This window comes from Bos taurus, chromosome 6 (assembly GCF_002263795.3).
Source record: "Bos taurus isolate L1 Dominette 01449 registration number 42190680 breed Hereford chromosome 6, ARS-UCD2.0, whole genome shotgun sequence".
Classification (NCBI taxonomy): Eukaryota; Metazoa; Chordata; class Mammalia; order Artiodactyla; family Bovidae; genus Bos; species Bos taurus.
The window spans coordinates 21730818-21750989 of record NC_037333.1 but is presented as its reverse complement, the minus strand read 5'-3'; the positions used below and the strand labels follow the sequence as shown (position 1 = coordinate 21750989).

Here is a 20172-nt window from a genome sequence, read left to right as displayed (position 1 = left end):
TTCCCTGCATTGCAAGGTGGATTCTTCAACCACCAGATTACCAATGAAGTGTACTCTGATTTTTTTTTTTAATGAGTGGACAATAATACACACAAATATCACCCTACATTTGCTAGACCTTCAGAATTTTCAGCGTGCTCGCACATACCACTTTTAGTGTGATCCTTCAAACCATTACACACATAAGCTGAGTCAGGGCTGTCCTCAGGTTTCACACAGTGTTAAACGAGGGCAATCAATTCAGAGACCTGTCCTTGACTGTGAATTCAATGCTTGTCCTACTCTACAAAGCTGATCTAAGTATTGGTCAGCGTTTTCTCTTTATAAATGAAACACAATAAACAGAAATACAGAAAAAGGTATAGTTTGAGAGATAGTGTCAGACTTTATTTTTTGGGGCTGCAAAATCACTGCAGATGGTGACTGCAGCCATGAAATGAAAAGATGCTTAATCCTTGGAAGGAAAGTTATGACCAACCTAGATAGCATATTCAAAAGCAGAGACATTACTTTGCCAACAAAGGTCCATCTAGTCAAGGCTATGGTTTTTCCTGTGGTCATGTATGGATATGAGAGTTGGACTGTGAAGAAAGCTGAGTGCCAAAGAATTGATGCTTTTGAACTGTGGTGTTGGAGAAGACTCTTGAGAGTCCCTTGGACTAGAAGGAGATTCAACCAGTCCATCCTAAAGGAGATCAGTCCTGGGTGTTCATTGGAAGGAATGATGCTAAAGCTGAAACTCCAGTACTTTGGCCACTTCATGCGAAGAGCTGATTCACTGGAAAAGATGCTGATGCTGGGAGGGATTGGGGGCAGGAGGAGAAGGGGACGACAGGGGATGAGATGGCTGGATAGCATCACATCCGACTCAATGGATGTGAGTTTGAGTGAATTCCGGGAGTTGGTGATGGACAGGGAGGCCTGGTGTGCTGCGATTCATGGGGTCGCAAAGAGTCAGACACGACTGAGCGACTGAACTGAGAGATATATAGGCAGAAGTTTGATCGCTGGACTTGAAGACTGTTCCTATGATAAATTTCAAACACCCTGCCAGTAAGAACAAGTTGGATAATATTTATACTGTGAATGGATATTTTTACTGTGCATATGGTTACAATCTACTAAGATATGTACTTGTATTTTTATTGGGAAGTGTACTTCTACCCTGATAGTTAAGTCATTCTTTTATAGTACTGAAGATATCTTCACTAATATGTAAAGATTTGATAAAGCAAAAGCAAATTTCCTATTTTCTAAGACTCTATAATGGAGAAACAGTCAAGATTATTGGAACCTAAGGAGATATCACAGGATAAATATAAGACCAATGAATTCATCTGAAAAACAAGTTTTTTCTAAATCAGTGATTAACTTAGGTTTATTCTTGATCGTCATTACCTATAATAGTACTCTTCAAAATGTTCAAGTGTACTGAAGTAAAATGGAAAGATCAGGAAGTATCAGCATTTTCCACTTACTTGAGGTATCTTGGGCCTGTTGATTTCTTCTAAGATTTTCTCTCAATAGCCTTATAACTTCTTTTTGATATTCTACAGTGGCTTTTGTTGAAGCAATTCTATTAAGAGCAACAGAAATGTGTAAAAACCCAGTAACAGATTTTTAATGAAGGAATAAACACAACTGCTGTCAAGAATTTTCTAGTAAGAAGACACATCATATCAACATAATGTTTATAGGTAGCAGTAGGTAACCCCTCATGATACCTTCCTGGTATCACACATTTCACAGCTATTATATCATCAAATTGGAAGCATTTTGCCTGGTTGCAGGAATGATTTCTTTTTTTAACACTGAGAAATCAATTCTATTTAAATTTCTGGAAGCTCAATAGCTATTAAAGGTATATTGAGTAAAGTTATACCTGGGGGCACCATAAAACAAGTAAATACCAAGAAGGTGTAACAATCACCAGAGCATGAAAGCAAAAAGCAGCTTCCGTTCTAAAGTCAGGAAAGCAAACCCTAGCTGCAGCTCTGGTCCAAAGCGTTATAATCAAAGGTCAAATTCTGCTCACTGTTCCCTGGTAGAGACATTTTATGAACTGTTTGTTTAAGCATTAATCAGCAGAGATAAATTGTACAATACTCTGCTTTTTTTAGAGGCTGACAGTATCTGCTGATTCTATTCTGTAAGTAAAATTGCTTTTTATGATGAAGATCTTAACAGATATGTTTCACTTTTTATCACTGGAAGGCTGGTTAGAACGAATGAAGATCTGAAGTGCTACGTATTTAGCAAAATTACACATTATCATTAAATATTTATTAAAGATTTATAGGAAGAATTAAAAATGTTAAGAGCCAGGAGGGATAAGAAATCCTTTAATATAAACCAATCCTTTTATTGATTATGAATGTGAAGCCCAGAGAGATAAACAGCTTGTTAAAGGTGATATATTCATTAGAGGCAATATATTTCTAACTTAGTTTCCCTGACACTAATGGTCTTTTCATTATTCTATATCACAAAGAACTTCAGGCATGCTATTATGTATATGGTGTGTGTGTGTGTGTGTGTGAGTGTGTGTGTGTTAGTCACTCAGTTGTGTTCAACTCTTTGCAATACCATTGACTGTAGCCCATCAGGCTCTTCTATTCATGGAATTCTCTAGGCAAGAATACTGGAGTGGGTTGCCGTTCTCTTCTCTAGGGGATCTTCCTGACCCAGGGATTGAACCCAGGTCTCCCACATTGCAGGCAGATTCTTTTTACAATCTGAGCTACCAGGGAAGCCCCATGTATATGGTACTACATAAATAAATCAGTAAAAAAGAATATGCTCTTGGGTATTCCCTGGAGAAGGAAATGGCAACCCACTCCAGTATTCTTGCCTGGAGAATCCCATGGATGGAGGAGCCTGGTAGGTTACAGTCCATGGGGTCGCAAAGGGTCGGACATGACTGAGCAACTTCACTCACTCACTTGGGTATTAGGTATTATAATTTAAAAGGAAATACAACTTTTCCACAAAAACATGACAGAAAGAATAAATAAAATAAGTAAAAACCAACAGAAACCTTAGCAAACTGGAACCCATAGGTCTTTTTTTTGGCCACATCTTGTGGCTTGCTGAATCTTACTTCCCTGGCCCGGGACTGAACCTGGGGCCGTGGCAGTGAAAGTACCAAGTCCTAACTACTGGACTGCCAGGGAACTCCCCACCACAGGGTTTTTAACATTCACTTTCAAGCATAAAAAGGGTATTTTAAAGCTATTTATACATAATGAGCAAAAAGCACCCCCCCCCCCCAAAAAAAGACATAGTGTTAGCAACCGGGATTGTGCTTATTTTAAAACCTTTACATATGTAATGAGAATTTAATAAATTTGAAATCCGTGAGTGGTTAAATTTATTTTTAGAAAAGCAAATAATAATAATTTCTTATATTTTAAAAACAACTAATGTAAAGAAATTTATATAGTTAAAGGAGATTTAAGCTTTTAAAAGCATGTTCGATTAAGGCAAAGACATACTCCTTTTCAAACTCCTTTGCATTTTTCATCTTCTCTAGGTCTACTTTCACCAGCTTCATTTTGAGATCTTCTATTTCTTCTTTATAAGGTTTAGCTCCTAAAGCAGCTTTGTCCTAAATGTTTTAAAGAACAGAAAAATATAATAATTGTATAGAAATTTTGAAGAGCTGCCTTGATCTGGCAGATACATTTGGAAACAGCAATCTTTTAATATATGAAAAGCAGGGGAGGCACAAATTTTAACCTTGAAATGAATAACAGATAGATATTTGAGGCAAAGTAATTGGAAGCGAATATGTATTTAGAGAACATATAATTTTGTTTCTCTCAACAAGTTTTTTTTCCCAATTTAAAACAATCTACCTAAACAAATGAAACAGAGGTGGAAAACAATGAAATGGATAGAGACAGGTTAATCAGGAAAACGAAAGAAAAAGATGTCAGTAAAACAATATAAATATCAAACTGGAATCAAATTTAAGGCACAAAGTATTACTCAGCATTGTTGAGGGTTTTTTTTTTTAAACTTTTTGTTTATTTTTGGCTGTACTACATGGTGTGTGGGATCTCAGTTCCCCAACCAGGGATCGAACTCACATCCCCTTGCCATGGAAGCACAGAGTCTTAATCACTGGACCACCAGGGGATTCCCTGCTGAGGATATTTTATAGTCAAAGATGGTCCATCCACCAACTTGGAACTCAGGCTTTTACATGAGCTAGAGAAGAAATAACCTTCCATCTTATTTGAGCCATTGCATTTTTGGTTCCCTTTTTTTATAGCAGCTAGCGTGTCACATTAACACACTCTCCTGGATTCTCTCTTCAAAGGACAACTGTTTAAAAATTAACTAAGACCATGATATCCTTTAGCTAAAATCCTGTGATGATTTTCCATCCCACTTAGAATAAAAACCAGAGGAGCCTGCAAGACCCTTTTTGATTTGGCTCTCTGCTATTTTTCACCTCCTTTCCCACCTCTATCCTCTTGTTCACTCTGTTCAGGAAGACAGTGGCTTTCTTGTGGTTTCCTAAACATGTCTAGACTTTCTGTTTCTGTGTTGAGACCTTCGTGTTTGCTACTTCCTTTGCCTAGAAGGCCCTTCTACCACACTGCTCACCCCATCACTTCACATCACTCTAAAAGTGTGGCCCTCCTCAGTAACCCTTTATAAAATCACATCTCTTTCCCTTACATTCCTACTTTATTCAGTATCCCCGTACCTTGTCTGGCTTAATTTTTTTCCATTGCATTTTTCACTATTTGACACACGCATATATATTTCATTATTTTCTCACTTCCTGAATGATAATGTAAACTCCTTGAAGGAAGGGAGAAACTTTTTTATCCCATCGCTGTACATGTGGCATCTAGAACAATGACTAACACATAGCAGGTAGCCAACAAATATTTGTTGAATGAATAAAAATGTGGTCATTAAATTACTTGAAATATTAAAATAGTAGTCTCAAAATTCTAAAGCTTCACAGTGAATTTTCTTGGTTTTAGCTATACCAACATTTGTCACCAAAACAGAAAAGATTATTTTCTCTTGTCTCCCTGTTTCATGTCTCATTGAGTGAGCCTGAATTTTTAGAACAATATTAAATAATGGAAAGAAGAGACATTCTTGACTAGTTCCCGATTTTACCTCCAATGAAGAGACACTGGAGCAGAGATGACACAAATACCTATTAGGATTGGACTCAAGTAAAAGAAGAATGAGAAGTGGCTGGGCTAAAACAAAAGGGATTGGTAAAGACACAACGAACGAGGGCACAGACGGTATAATGGCACTCAGGGTCAAAACATTCATAGACATTCCTTAAAATACAGGTCAGAGTCAGCTGACAGGCTAGCAGGTGGGACTCAACAACAAGGGATTAAGTGGAAGAAAAGAGACTTTTAAAATGTACTTATCTAATAAAGAATATTATTTGGATCTGAAGCTTTTTTATGAAAAATAAAAAAATATACTTTATTTTATATTTTATATAAATATATATAAATATAAATATATAAAAATATATATAAAATATATTTTATATTTATATAAAGAATAATATTTATATGTCTCTTAAAAACATTTTTTTAGGAAGATAAAAATCATTTTGGATGAAAATATATTCCTACATTTCAAAGTTGTCACTTGCTTTTTAAAAGTTTTGAGTCCTGAACTTCAGATATGCATAGATAATACAAAGTTCAAGTAAAAGCTGAGTCCCAAAGCATCTGCCAAATTCAACAGTAAAAGAAAAAAAAACAAAAACAAAAAACCACTCTTATATTTGTAAAATGAGATTGTTAAATTACCTGAAGCACTTGGATCATTTCTTTTGTTTTTTCAAGGTGTTCATTTGATTCATTAACTTGCCGCTGAAGTTTTGCTATTACATCATTAGTCATCTCAAGTTCTTTCTGCATCTTCATAATCTTGCCCTCCTTATGCATAGCACTTTCTTTAGCTTCACGGAGTGATGTTTCCAGAGCTTGAATTTTCTATTAGAAAAAGTATATGTTTAACGTCTGCCATAAAGACAGTCACAATTAAGACAAAGATGATCATATACAGGTAATCATTTTCACAGATCGCATTAACAAAGGATAAAAGAGAAGGAGAAGCCAAATGCCAATTTACACATGTATTTTTTTTTTAATTTATAAGCTGACACTTTTTGAGTTAAAAAATGCCCAGATTTTACATTATAAGGTTTAGTGTTTATTTACTAGTTAGCATGGTACCAAGCATTTTAAATAGGCACCTACATTTTAAATGAACACAACTTGAGTTGATAATTAGCTCTTTAATATGTCTTTTCCTTTATTTTTATTATCTAGTTTTGAACTTGAAAAATAAAAGCATAATGGAACAACTGATGAAGAGTAACTTTCCCCACCTCAGTACCCCAGTTGATCCTAAGGTAACAACTTGACTCTTCCAGGTCTATCCTTCTGGAAGTTTTCTATGTGTATCTAAGCATACGTGAATATTCAATTCATAAAAACAGTCACACACACAGTAGGAACATACTATAGTTCTGCATTAAAAAAAAAAAAAAACAACTCGACAATATATTTTCCAGATCTTTCCATTATCAATGCACATTGTTGCTGTTCAGTAGCTAAGTCATGGTCGATTCTCTGCAACCCCATGGGTGTAGCCAGCCAGACTCCTCTGTGCATGGAATTCACTCCACGGCAAGAACACTGGAGTGGGTTGCCATTCCTTTCTCCAGGAATTTGCTCAGATTAATGTCCATTGAGTTGGTGATGCTATCTATGTAGATCTCTCATATTTGTTTTCATGGATACATACATCCTGCTTCATGGAAATCATCTGCTAATGAACATTTAGGTGATTTCTAGTTTTTTTTTCCAGGTACCAAAAATACTGGAATTTAAATATCTGAGTTTGTTCATATTTATGAGATTATTCACATAGATATACATGCAGGTTTCTCAGAAAATAATTTCTTTTTGGCCTACCCAGAATTTATTTTTGTTTGAGTGAGGTGGAAATCCAGATTTTTTTTTCCCCAGATGTCAAGCTGGTTGTTCTGAATCAAATATTAAGTAAATCATTTTTCCCTCACTGAGTTGATTGTTAACCATCATCATATACAAATTCTCAAACTTTCCTGAGTGTACTGAATTTTGTTCTGTTCCAATGCTCTATTTACTTATTTCTGAATCATTACCAAACTATTCTACTTCTCTATTCCTATATCATTACCAAACTATTCTAATTTGGCATAATTTCCAAACTAATAGCATACGACTTCTTATCTGATAAGGCATGTCCTGGGTTGCTGCTTCTTCATTTTACTGCTTTGTGGGATGGGTTTCAAATTCCTGCCAGCTGACTGAGGTCTGCAGTAATCAATACACCAATCTACTGTATACTAGTGGCCTTCTGGTTTCCGCTGGTATTTATTAAACTAGTGGCTGTTGTTTTATTATGAGTGTTTATTTCAGTGAAAATGACCAGTTATAATTTACTCTTGGGTTCCCCTCTAATTCATTTTGTGTGATAATAAAATAAAATACCATGTTTGCTTTACAGAGTCCCAGTAAGGGTAAAGTAATTGAATTATTCAAGTAACATACTGATTCTTCTGCACAGGTAATCTGCTTACAAAATCTATTTTTAGCCTCTTCCATTTTTATTTTGATTATAACATTAACCAATATGAAAGACATTGATGATAATTAGAGAAACCCTAAATTGCTCTTTCCCCTTAAACTAGTTTTGTATAAAGACACAGACTATAGTTTAATAGAAAGTCACAAGATTTAGGAAGCTTACACTGTACGGTAACAATACTTTAAGTGGTGTATGCATCTAGTAATCAAATTAAGCTATGAGTTACTTCTGCTTCATAATCCAAAGGGAAGATCTTATATAACACCTAGCTGTTTAATTAGCTGAATGATAGCCACAATAGAACTTTATTTAAAAAACAAGCCCATCACACCTATGCAAAGATAACCCATGTTCCCTAACACATTCAATACTATAATTTTGCTCTGAAATGCTATGTAAGACCTGTTATATATAAATGTCATATAAAATGTTAAAGGCATTTTAAGATTTTGATGAAACTGCAAATTGAAAAATCTAAGAAAGTACACACCTCTGTGACTTGCTGTGTAGCTCTTGTTGTGACATGAAGATTCCTGTCTTGTGTAGTAGGATTAACAAGAGCACCAGGGGTCAGGGAGAGCTTCAAAGTTTGGTAGTTTTTAAATAGTTTTTGATTGTTTTCTTTCACTGATTTCAGATCGTGTTCCCATTCTTTGGCTATGGTAGCATTTCTTTCTTCAAACTCTGTTAATTCATTCATTATAGCCTATTGGATTGTAAAAACACCATTATAGCTCTAAAATGAAATGAATTACATAAAAGAAAAAAAGGAAAACACTATGAAAATACTAGTGTTCTACGACAAGGCATATGTTGACACCTATTATTCAGCACACTCCAGAAAAGAACTTTAAAAGAATGTGAACATTCTTTGTGGTTCAAATCAGTTCCTGAAATTTCAAATGACATTTGGATATTGGTGATGAGAATAAAACAGTAAGGGCTGAAGAGCACCTCTACTGCTTTGCAAGATGATAATCTCACTGTATTGGATCCCGACTAACATACAAAGAAGAATCTGAAGCGTTATGCAGGTTAAAGTTATTATGCACGTTATGACATATACCACATCATACATGAACATTAACTGACATCTAATAGCAGGACATACCCAGTAAACTGAACAAGCTATTTTCATTCTAAACCTCAGTGTTTATAGGGAAAATCATTCACTGACTTTTTGTAATGAATCTGAAAACCCTGTACTTCTGTGCAGGGAATAGTGATCAATCAATATCTTCTTTTACATCAAAGCCTAACTGGCTCTGAAATTACTCATATCATCCTTTTACTCCTAACTTCTAAGGGATGTGCTTTTTGCTGTCATCATGGATGCCTTATTGGTCTCACCCATATATTTCTGGATGGCTTTACGGCCAGTTTGTCAGAGTTGGATCCTAACTTAGCTGTGTTCTTGCCAGCATCCTGGATGCTCCATGGCTCTCAACTAGGACCTCACACTACATAGAATTACCAGCTTCTTCTTTCAGGGTGCTGGAAGAAGCCACATATCCATGCTGGTCCTCATTGCAAGAGTCCCTACTTTCTTTTTTCATTGAAGTTTAATTGATTTACAATGCTGTGTTAGTTTCAGGTGTAGAGAAAAGCGATTCCCTCTATCACTATTCTCTCTTACTTTTTCTTCAGATCTTTCCCCTTACAAGTTATTACAAAATATCGAGTACAGTTCCCTGTGCAGAACAGTAGGAACTTGCTGGAGGAACTCCTACTTTTTGATCACAACTGGGCCTTCAACATTACAAGAACAACACTTAAATATGTGGAGATTACCTTATCCAAACACTGGCTATGCGTTTCTCCATTGACTGTGAACTATTTTTTTTTTTTTTTGAAACAACTCATTTACTATTTTGCTAGCCTGGATTATTTAACAGATGGATGAACAATCCAGTCACAGGCAATTATTTTTTTTAGAAACATTATCTATATTTCAATATGATTAAAGTATTGTTTCCAGATGAAGTTAAAGTCTTTGTTTGGAAATAACTACCCAAACACAGAGACATAACACTAATATTAAACGCTGTAACATTAATCCAGGTCCCTCTGCTCCAGTTACTTATGGTGGTTTAGTCACTAAGTTGGGTCTGACTCTTGTGACCCCACGGCCTGTAGCCCACCCGCTCCTCTCTCCATGGGATTTCCCAGGCAAGAATACTGGAGTGGGTTGCCTTTTCCACCGATTTCCTTCTCCACTGGTTACATGCAGTAATAAGCAATGTTCTCATTACTGTGTATTTTTCTAGGTAATGAATATTCTGATTAGTAAAAGGTGAAACAAACTGTCTGAAAGCGATGTTGGTTCTTATGAATCTGTTCCCTAGGGCTGGTCACCTTTGGAACGATGATTACAAACCACGGTGTGAACATCAAAGCTGAAGGATCCGGGCATGTGACAGTGACACTGCCGAGATGAGAAGCATGTGCGGCCTTACTAATGAAGCAGCTGACTAGCTGTCCAGGGGTTTCCTCTAGCTGTTGCCTGTAGCCCTGAAACAGGCTCTGGGCTCACATTGTCGGGGGCTGCTTGGAAAAGAGGCTCAGTTCCTACAGAAGCAGCCCAAAGTGAGAATAGAAAGAGGAAAATGGCAAGAGGATTTTGAGCGTTAAAAATTGATTGTTACACAGCAAGATTTTATCTTCTTGACAAGTATAAATATATCTTTAATTATCCTAAGGAAGATGTTGTGCAGTCAACTTTTTTCACAAAGCACACGCAAATAAATTTTAAGAAAATACTTAAAATTAAATTGTTCTTAGATTTTTTTTAAACAAATGAGGTAGAAAAATTAAAGCAGACAACAAGAAGAAGAATGAGGTAGCACAAGAAAATTACTACTTACCGTTATTTTCTTATGATACAAGTTATTCACTTGACAAATACTATCATTTTCTTCCTGGATGACATTTTTAAGCTTTTCTATATCAAAATGAGCATTCAACCACTCTTCCAGAAACCGAGTCATTTCTTTTCTATTACTTAATACTTGCTGAAATTCAGTCTTTATGCTATGGAAATCACTTTCTGAAAAGTCCTTAAGAATTTCCTGTGAAAAATAAGCATTGAATCACCTGAACATTAGAAAAGTTTTAATCTAAATATCATAAAAAGGGAAAAACACCTTACTGAACTTTATTCTTAATATTTTAAAGTAAATATAATTTTAGTTTAAAACCTTAGTTATTGATAATAAAATTTTGGCAGTACAACCTATGTAACAAAGGCAAGTCTACAAATCCTGCTCAAATTAAAGCCCCTCAAAACTATACATCTGTGACTAATTATCACAATATATGAACAGTCTCTGGATGTTGCTTTCTGTGCACATAACAGGCTGCACATGGTATTGGAAATTGGATGCTGGCCTCATACTGCTGAGTAGGACACTTCATGTGGAGTTGTAATGAAAATGTTTCTGACTCCCAGTCACAGATCTAGGGAGTTTCAGAAGGCATTTGGAAACTTATTCTGGGGTTCCATGAATTCCCACTTGATGATATTACATCTATTTTTCTATATCTTTGGGGTTCTGAAAGGACGCTACACTATTATCTGGCACTCTTCACACCTCGCCAGCTGTCATTCTGCAACTGATTTTTTATTTTTTGGTAAGTAAAAATGACTCTAAATATATGCAAAGGTACTTTTCAACTTGATAAAAGGCTTGACATCTACTTAAACCCATTTTAAACAAGTCATACCTCGATATGTAGATCCATGCTCTGGTTCAATCTGAGGTCTCTTGATTCTCCGGGTGGTACATCATAATCTTGTTGAAGGTGCTGTATTTTCATTAGCAGTTCATTTTGCTTTTCCACTTCATCAATAAAAGCCATTTCATATTTATTGATGGATTCATGTTGTTCTTCCTTTGTCCTTGCAACATAGCTTAGCACATACTTGCAGAGAAACATAAAACAAATTGGGAAATGAAACTTGTACCATGTTTAGATGAAGCTTTAGACCCCTGAGACTATGAGGCAGGATGGCATCTCTTGTTTATCTATGTTCCCTGGTTAAGTGAGGAATGTGGAAAGAGCCATTCTACTCTCAATTTTCTCTTCTCAGCAACTTGGGAGAATAACTTCCAGGCCTCTCTCTAGTTCTATATTTTTGACTTCCTCCTGCAATACACTGCATAGATGTCCTACAATCACCTCAATTTCAATAGGCTTAAAATGTACATGATTACTTTCCCTAGAAACCCATCTATGTCTATTATCCTCTTTTTGGTTAATTATATCATCAACCACCCAGGTTTCCCGGCTAGATACCTGAGATCATTTTCAACATCTTCTGCCTGCCTTGACCGGGTAACAAAAATGGGTATGACATGTCACAAGATTTACTTGTCAAGTGTATTTAGATGTCTGGCTTTAAGATGATAATAATTTGAATATCATATGCTGCATGGATCTCTTTAGTAAGTTCTGGATATCCAATTGCCAGGGTTTGTGGAAGAGTATCAGGGCCTGCAGGGGAATTTACCAAACAGGAAAGCCAGATACCAGTTCTCCACTTCCCTTAACTTCCACCATTCCTTAATCTCTTGTAATTTGGCCTCTTCCTTAACCACTCAACTAAAACCAGTCTGACAGAGGTCACCAGTGAGCTCTATTATCAACAAATTGGGGGGATCTCTTCAGTCCTTATGCCAGCTGACACATCTGCCCTCTTGCCCACTTCATCTTTGGCAGACTCTTTCACTGACTTCAGTGATAGCATTTTTGCTTGGTTCTCTTCCGTCACTTTGACTTTTTCTAACCTTGAACCCATAAGCTGCTCTTTTCTGCTACTGTCTCTTGAAGAATCTGGGTGATGTTACTCACAGATGTTGTGCAATGTATCATCTATATGAATCCCAAATCTTTAGCTTTAGTCCTGACATTTCTCCTGACAAGTCTCAGACTCTCAACTGAATGTTTACTTGGTCTCTCTTCTTAAACACTCTGTCACAGGTATTTCTACCTCAAAACATGTCAAACTGAACACCTAATCTCTTTCCCCTCTTTATTTGTTAATGGTAACACTGTCTACAAACCTGGCTAAACCTGAACCTTGATTCTCATTTTAAACTCCTCTCCCTTACCTCGACCATCAATCACATGGACTACTATCTCGAGCTGTCACAGGTTTGTCCCCTCCATCCCAAGAATCCTTCCCTAGTAGGAGTGTCACTTGTTACAGCTTATCTGGATCCAGTGCAACTGTTTCTGGCCACAAACTCATTTCCTCTTTGTCTATAGGGAAGTATCTAAAATAATAACCTGATCATGCCACTGCCAGCACCTTAAAATAACTATCCAGTGGCTCTGCCTCATCTACAAAATGAACTCCAAGCTTTATCGCTTAAGCCTGTCTTCCACTACAGTCTTATCTTCTCTAACTTTTTATCTGGTCTGTCATACAATCTAAATATACTTCTATAACAATGCTTATTACCTGTTTATATGTCTGCTTCACTCACTATGAGATTCTTGAGATGCTATTCACATCTGTCTCCTAAATACCTGGACAGTGTCTAGGTCCACAGGCAAAGCTCAGGTTTTGTTGAATAAACAGGTCCTAGGTGCACTGAGGGTCTTGCACACACTGTTCTTAGACCCATGCAATCTTCAATTTAATAGTGAATATGCTAACTCTCAAAAAGTGAAAAAAGTAAAAGTTTATTGCTAAGCTGTGTCTGACTCTTTGCAACCCCATGGACTGCAGCACGACAGGCCAACTTTCAAGGTAGGACTTACACACGTTAGTAATAGAAATTTACAGCAGTATTTACAAAGATATTACTTAAAAAGATGGTACCTGAAGTTTCATCACGACTCTATGAAATTCCATGGAACACCTCTGGTTTGCAGTGAGAAGTTTCTGGATTTGTTTGGTTTGTGGACATGGAAGTGAGAGGTTTGCTTTTACTCTAATTGAAAGCTCTTTTTGGGTTTCAATTTCCTTCTTCAAGTCAAGAGACAATCTATTTAAACATTCATAGTGATTATCCATCTCTGAGTATCTCTTAAGAAGCTCCTAAAGAAAATTAGAATTTATTCAATGTACTAATTTAACAAGAAATAGTCCCAGCCCTAGAACTGCAACAAAAAGATTTACTACTTCTTGTAGGAGGAAAATAAATTATGATGTTTGTGTTTAAAAAACAAAAGGAAACTTATTATTGATTTTGGATTATAAAAGTTACTGTGGAAATTTTTAAAAAATTAAACAAATATAACAAAGAAAATCAGAAACAATCATTGTTATCATTTGATGCATTTTCTTTTGGTCTTTTGAACATCCATGATTTGAAGGAGCATTTGTTTATATAAAGTCTGAAGGGAAATTTGAGTGAATTCAATCTAGTATGTATTGTAGCTCAAGTCTGAATGCTGTTTTATATTTACAGTGGGCAGTATGAGTGAGCAGATACGTGACCAAGAATCAAACTAATTATTTGTCAATTTGGTGGAGCTTCTTCACACATTTCTATTATTTGCCTAGAGTCTAAGTTTTCTAACCTTTTATCAGAATTTGAGTTTAGATTCCAGCTCTGCCACTCGCTGACTGGGGAAACACTGAGCCATTTTCACCACTATAAAATGAGATTACAATAACTGCCACAGAGTTTTCTAGGGGATCAAATATTAAATGATACCAGAATATATGCAATCTACAAAATATATGGATATTATTTTAAAGGAAGTAAAAATTATATTTGTAAAAATGCTTCTATGCCCAAGTTTTACACTTTGTCAGACTTGATTTCAAATCCTTATTCTACTAATTTATTAGCTATGTGAACTTGGGCAACCACTAAACTTCCTCTGAGTCTCAGTTTGTTTATAAATGGAACAATGAAACCTATCTCATGAGGTAAGTACAGTGCCTGCATATGGAAGACAATGAGTCTGAGCCCATAAATACAAATGATGAAAGTCCAGGCAGGTGAGCCCTTGGTGAGAGTACAGGTGGAGGAACATCAAGTTGCTACAATCATGTAATAAACAACATGTTCAGGGTGTTAAATTATGGAAGGGGCTGCTGACCACAATGAATTTTTTTTTAAATAATTCAAGGAAAAGCTAGATAGATGTTCATTAATCTGTGGGTGTTGCAGGGGGGATGCTGCCTTTAGTCTTAGAATGAATCATATTATGGCATGGAGCAGCACTATATGCCATTCATTGTACTTTTAAAAAAGGCATTCTCAATGCTGATTTCTGTCGGGAACTGTGCTAAGAGATATAGCCATAAGCAACACAAACAGTTTTTAGGGACTGCATTTTAACAGGGGTGACAAGAGTCCTGTTGGCTTTACCCTTAGTATATATTCAGAATCCAACACTTTCTCAGCACTTCCACTGCTACCTCTTTGGGCTGAGCCACTATCACCTTTGCCTGGATTACTGGAATTAGTTTTTCAATTGTCCTCCCGCTTCCACTCATTTTCAACCTAACAGAGCCATTTCTTTAAAATCTAAGTCAGATCATGTCTCTCTCAAGAGATCTCCATCTTAATCAGAGTAAGCCCGCAGTCCGCTGGAAGCCCCACAGCCTGCCTCTTCCTCATTAACTCCAGACCTCACTTCTAACTGGCTGTCCTCCTTCCTGAAGACCTTGGAACCCACCAAGCAACCTTTGTACCTGCTGTTCCCTCCGCTTACACTGCTCTTTCCCTGGATACAGGCCTGTGTGGCTTGATCCTTTACCTCTTTCAGGCATTTGCTCAAATACCACCTTTCCAGTGAAGCCTGATAATCACAAACTCCTCTGTTTTGTGCGTGTGTTGTATGCGTGTATCTATGTATACATGTACATACTAGTGCTAGATTATAAAGTTTAGAAAAGTATTGAGCATTATCTATTCAATCCACATTAGACCTCTGGAAGCGTACAAATATTCATTTGTAACTTTAACAGGACAACACTTACTTTTATCCTACAGCACTTTTCTCTCAGGCTTCCTATGAGGTGTTGGTTTCCATCACATAGTAACCTTTTTTCATATTTTACCTCTTGGTGGTTCTGTTGATCCTGCTTTGATAGAAAGAAATCAGCAAGACTTCAGCTGTAACTATATTCACATATGTCTAATCATATACTTTGATTACATTCTAATATCTTTTCTATACTAGAATTAAACATAACACATCTAACTTAAAGTAGTCTTAAAAATACTCAGAAAATAAATAACAGTATCAGTAAGTCTTGAGTGACCTCAAGTCATCGCTAAAAGTGGCAAAACCACATAATTTTGGAAGATAGGAACTGTTCCTTTACTACTTATAGTTGAAAATTGGATTTTAGATATATTTCCTGGTTCCTACTCTTCCAAATTTCTGCCTTAGAATCACTGCTGCCAACTCGATATGCAAGCAAAACCAAGTATATTACTTATGGTGCTCTAAGTCCTACTGATATATTCTTTCCAGAACCTTGGAACAGAAAATTCATACCCTGTTTATATTTTGTATTTCTGATTAAAAGTTCAAAATAAAATATTGTTCAATAAATATTTATTGAATACATTTCGTCTCTTTATAAATTTAGTTAGGGCCCACTAAAGATGATTTCCAAGTGTCTGATATTTCTACTGAGATTACAAATGATATTACTTTCCACTATTTCTTTACTAGAAGATAATGATGAACATGAAAATGAAATATGAGAATAAAAAAGATTTTTTATAGATTTTATACAATTTCTTATTCATCTGAATTTTATAGAGTGACTCAGGTTCTTTAACATATGTGAATATTTATAAATACATATTACAAGAACTTCCTTATTTATACTTGTCTTTTTTCCTTCAAAACTCACTAACAAGAGCCTATGTTTAAAACTCTACCAGGCAGAAGCACAGAAATGAGATATTTAATCTTTTATAAATCCTTCAAATATTTAATCTTTTATAATCCTTCAAATATTTCTCCACTGAGAATAATGCGATTACTTGGCTTAGAAATCCTTTAAAAAACTACAGTGAAGGAAATAGTCTGCTTTATTTAACATTTTTTTTTTTTTTAAACTAGAGAATTAAAAACGTATTTTCTGCAAAACAAAAACACTAATTTGAAAAGATACATGTACCCCAATGTTCACAGCAGCACTATTTACAATAGCCAAGATGCTGAAGCAACCCAGATATCTATCAACAGATGAATAGGGATGAAGATGTGGAACACGTACACAATGGAATATTACTCAGCCACAAAAAAGGAACTACAATTTGCCATTTACAAAAAACATGGATGGACCTGGAGGGTATTATGCCAAGTAAAATAAGCCTGATAAAGACAAATATTGTATGATATCACTTACATGTGGAATCTAAAAAATATAACAAACTAATGAATTTAACAAAAAAGAAGCAAACTCACAAATATAGAGAACAAACTAGTGGTTACCAGAGGGGAGAGAGAAGGGGAAAGAGACAATACCAGGCTAAGGGATTAAGAAGTACAAACTATTACGTATAAAATTAGCTACCCAGAAATACTGTGCAGTATGGAGAACAGATAATATTCTACAGTAACTATAAATGGAGTATACTCTTTAAAAATTGTGGATCACTATACTGTATATTACAACATATAATACTGTATATATAGTATACTTCTATTTTAAAAAGTTCGTAACAACAAAAAATGTGGTATTTCCTGAATAATATTTTGGCTTCTTTTTAAAACTGCATTTTCTATTTGTGTGAAAACTATAGTTAAGTTTCCTTCATTATCCTTTACTGTTTGTAGACATAAATACACAACAAAATATTGTCACGCTTTCCAAAAAAAGCTTGATTCTCATAGTTACTAGATAGGGAATGATTCTGAACTCACTCTAGCTATCAGGTCTCTTAATTTTTCTCTGCATTGGTCCCTTTCCATTTTGAGAGACTCTTTTATCTGTCTCAGCTCATCTCTTTCTTTAGCTACAATTCTTATTTCTTCAAGGCTTTCATAAAGTTTCTTAGTCAAATGCAAATTATCCATTTCCACACTTTGCATAGATAAACTTTGGGCCTCAAACTGCTTCTTCAATTGTTTCATTTCATTCACTTTTTTATGAGTTTTACTGACATCTTTCATTTTAAGAAGTTGAAGCTCTTTTCTCTGAAGTTCTTGTATCTTGACATAATTATAAAACAAGTTAGAATACAAACAGAATTCCTTAAAGAAAGTAAAATAGAGTCTATTTATGGTATACATACGTATATATTTATATTGACATATCTGTATCTATGTTCTTTCTCATTTCATAAATAATTTTGGACAGTTATTCCCCCAGAGTTAGGGGCTTCCCAGGTGGTGCTAGTGGTAAGGAATGCGCCTGCCAGCGCTGGAGACATAGAGACACAGGGTCCAATCCCTGTATTAGGAAGACCCCCTGCAGAAGGGAATGGCAACCCACTCCAGTATTCTTGCCTGGGAATCCCGTGGACAGGCTACAGTCCATGGGGTCGCAAAAAGCTGGACACGACTGAAGTGACTTAGCATGCACATGTTCCCTCAAAGAACAAAACAACACATACCTTTTTCTGAAATTCATCTTTTGATTTATTTAAGTCCTTTTGAATATTTGAAACCTGAAACGTCTTTTCTGAAACTCTCTCTCTCAATTTATCAATAGTTTCTTGGTGTTCTTTCAAACGGATATGAGCAATTTTTAGTTGTTCTTGTGTTTCCAGTTCCTTTGTTATCAGAAGAAATTGAGAAATATGACCTAAGGCAGATTACCTTTTCTTAACAATGAACTAGCTAAACCAAATCTTAAAAAATACATATTCATAGTTAGAAATAACCAACATGCCACTGCCAAATTAGAATAGTTCAGAAGGACATACAGTCTAAGGCCCTGACCCTAGCCCCACCCATCCCAGTCCTGTAACATGCTCAACTCAGCCACTTATTTTCCACATTTCGTACCATCTGGATATTTTTCTAAACCAGTATCATGTAAAGAGTGTCCTATTCTTCTGCTTAGTTTTCCACTATACAGACAAACCCCACTTATCCAGTGCCTTACTGACAGACACTTGGATTGTTTCTGATTTTGTTCATCACATATGGTGCTGCAGTGAATGCGGTTGTATTTCTGCCCGTATATGTGGATATACTGGTAGGATAAATTCCTACAAGTGAAACTGCTGTAGCAAATGTCTCTGTTGATAGATTTTAAAATACTATTGTCAAACTGTCTCCCTGAAAGGTTATAACATTTAAATTTTCATGAATAGCATCAATTATTTTCAAACTTCTTAGAATAAAAACAGGTATTTGGCAGGAAGGAGGAGGACAACTCACTCTAGCTGTGCTTCCTTGCAGGTCGGCCTTGAGTAGGTCTCTCTCCAGTTTGAGGGTCTCTTCCAGTCCCCTTAGGTTATCTCTTTCTTTCATTACAGATTTCATTTCTTCAAGGTTTTCATGAAGCTTCTGAGCCAAGTTTAAGTTCTCCATTTCTATTTTATTCATAGTTAAACTCTGGCACTTAAATTCGTTCTTCAGTTGCTCAATGTCACACATTTTTTTCTTGGTCTCACTAATTTCTTCTTTTAACTTAAAAAGTCTCTGTTCATTTGCTTTCAGTTCTTGGACCTTAAGATAATCATGTTAGGATTAATTGGAAATTTTTTAGGGAAGGATTAAGAATAGTTTCTAAACTGATTAAGACAATAGTTATCCCGTTTTACTCATTAATGTGCTGTATAATTTCATACAGGATTCAGTGTCTTTTGTGATATAATATACATGACTACATATAATCTTACATGTATACAGCTCAGCTATACTCAACATATGCAGACAGCTATATAACTAAAACTCAGATCAAAATATAGAACACTTACTTTACCTGTGTGCTCTTCCTAGAACAAATCACTATTTTGACCTTTTTCATCCCAGATCAGTTTGTCTGCTTTTTAAAAAATTTTATTTGTTGTCTTTTAAATATTTTATATTGGAGTAAAACTGATTAACAATGTTCTGACAGTTTCAGGTAGACAGCAAAGGGACTCAGCCACACATAAACATGTATCCATGCTCGCCGAAACTCCCCTCCCGTCCAGGCTGCCACATAACACTGAGCAGAGTTCCCTGTGCTATACAATAAGAACTTGTTGGTTATCCATTTAAAATACAGCAGTGTATACCTGTGGCGGATTCATGTTGATGTATGGCAAAACCAATACAATATTGTAAAGTAATTAACTTCCAATTAAAATAAATAAAAATAAAATAAAATATAGCAGTGTGCACAAGTCCATCCCAAACTCCCTAACTATCCTTTCCCCTCACTCTTACCCTGTGGCAAACATAAGCTCGTTTGCCTACTTTTAAACTTACGCATCACAATGTAAATATCGATTCTCCTGTTGATAGGCATATGGGTTGCTTTCAGTTCTTCGCAATTATGATTGCAGCTACTGTGAGCACTCCTGTATGTCTTTATGTGGAAGAATGCATCTTTTTCCTTAGGTACATACCCAAGGAGAGAAAATTCTGGGCCACAAGCAGGTATATGGG

At 35.8% G+C, this 20172-nt stretch overlaps 1 protein-coding gene across 7 annotated transcripts in view; it reads right to left on the bottom strand.

The window, feature by feature from the left end:
* CENPE (centromere protein E) overlaps window positions 1-20172 on the bottom strand; it is an 83721-nt gene that overhangs the window by 7144 nt on the left and 56405 nt on the right. For 4 of the 7 annotated variants that reach the window (XM_059887720.1, XM_059887718.1, XM_059887722.1 and 1 more), the window contains 11 exons: window positions 18955-19245; window positions 18183-18341; window positions 17491-17778; window positions 15584-15688; window positions 13466-13684; window positions 11362-11559; window positions 10503-10706; window positions 8129-8344; window positions 5808-5993; window positions 3495-3607; window positions 1479-1576 (listed from right to left, as the gene is read on the bottom strand). In XM_059887720.1, the coding sequence (XP_059743703.1) occupies window positions 1479-1576; window positions 3495-3607; window positions 5808-5993; window positions 8129-8344; window positions 10503-10706; window positions 11362-11559; window positions 13466-13684; window positions 15584-15688; window positions 17491-17778; window positions 18183-18341; window positions 18955-19245 (2077 nt within the window). The remainder of the gene's footprint in view (window positions 1-1478; window positions 1577-3494; window positions 3608-5807; window positions 5994-8128; window positions 8345-10502; window positions 10707-11361; window positions 11560-13465; window positions 13685-15583; window positions 15689-17490; window positions 17779-18182; window positions 18342-18954; window positions 19246-20172) is intronic. The other 3 variants (XM_024993520.2, XM_010805939.4, XM_010805938.4) reach the window with 3 other exon arrangements.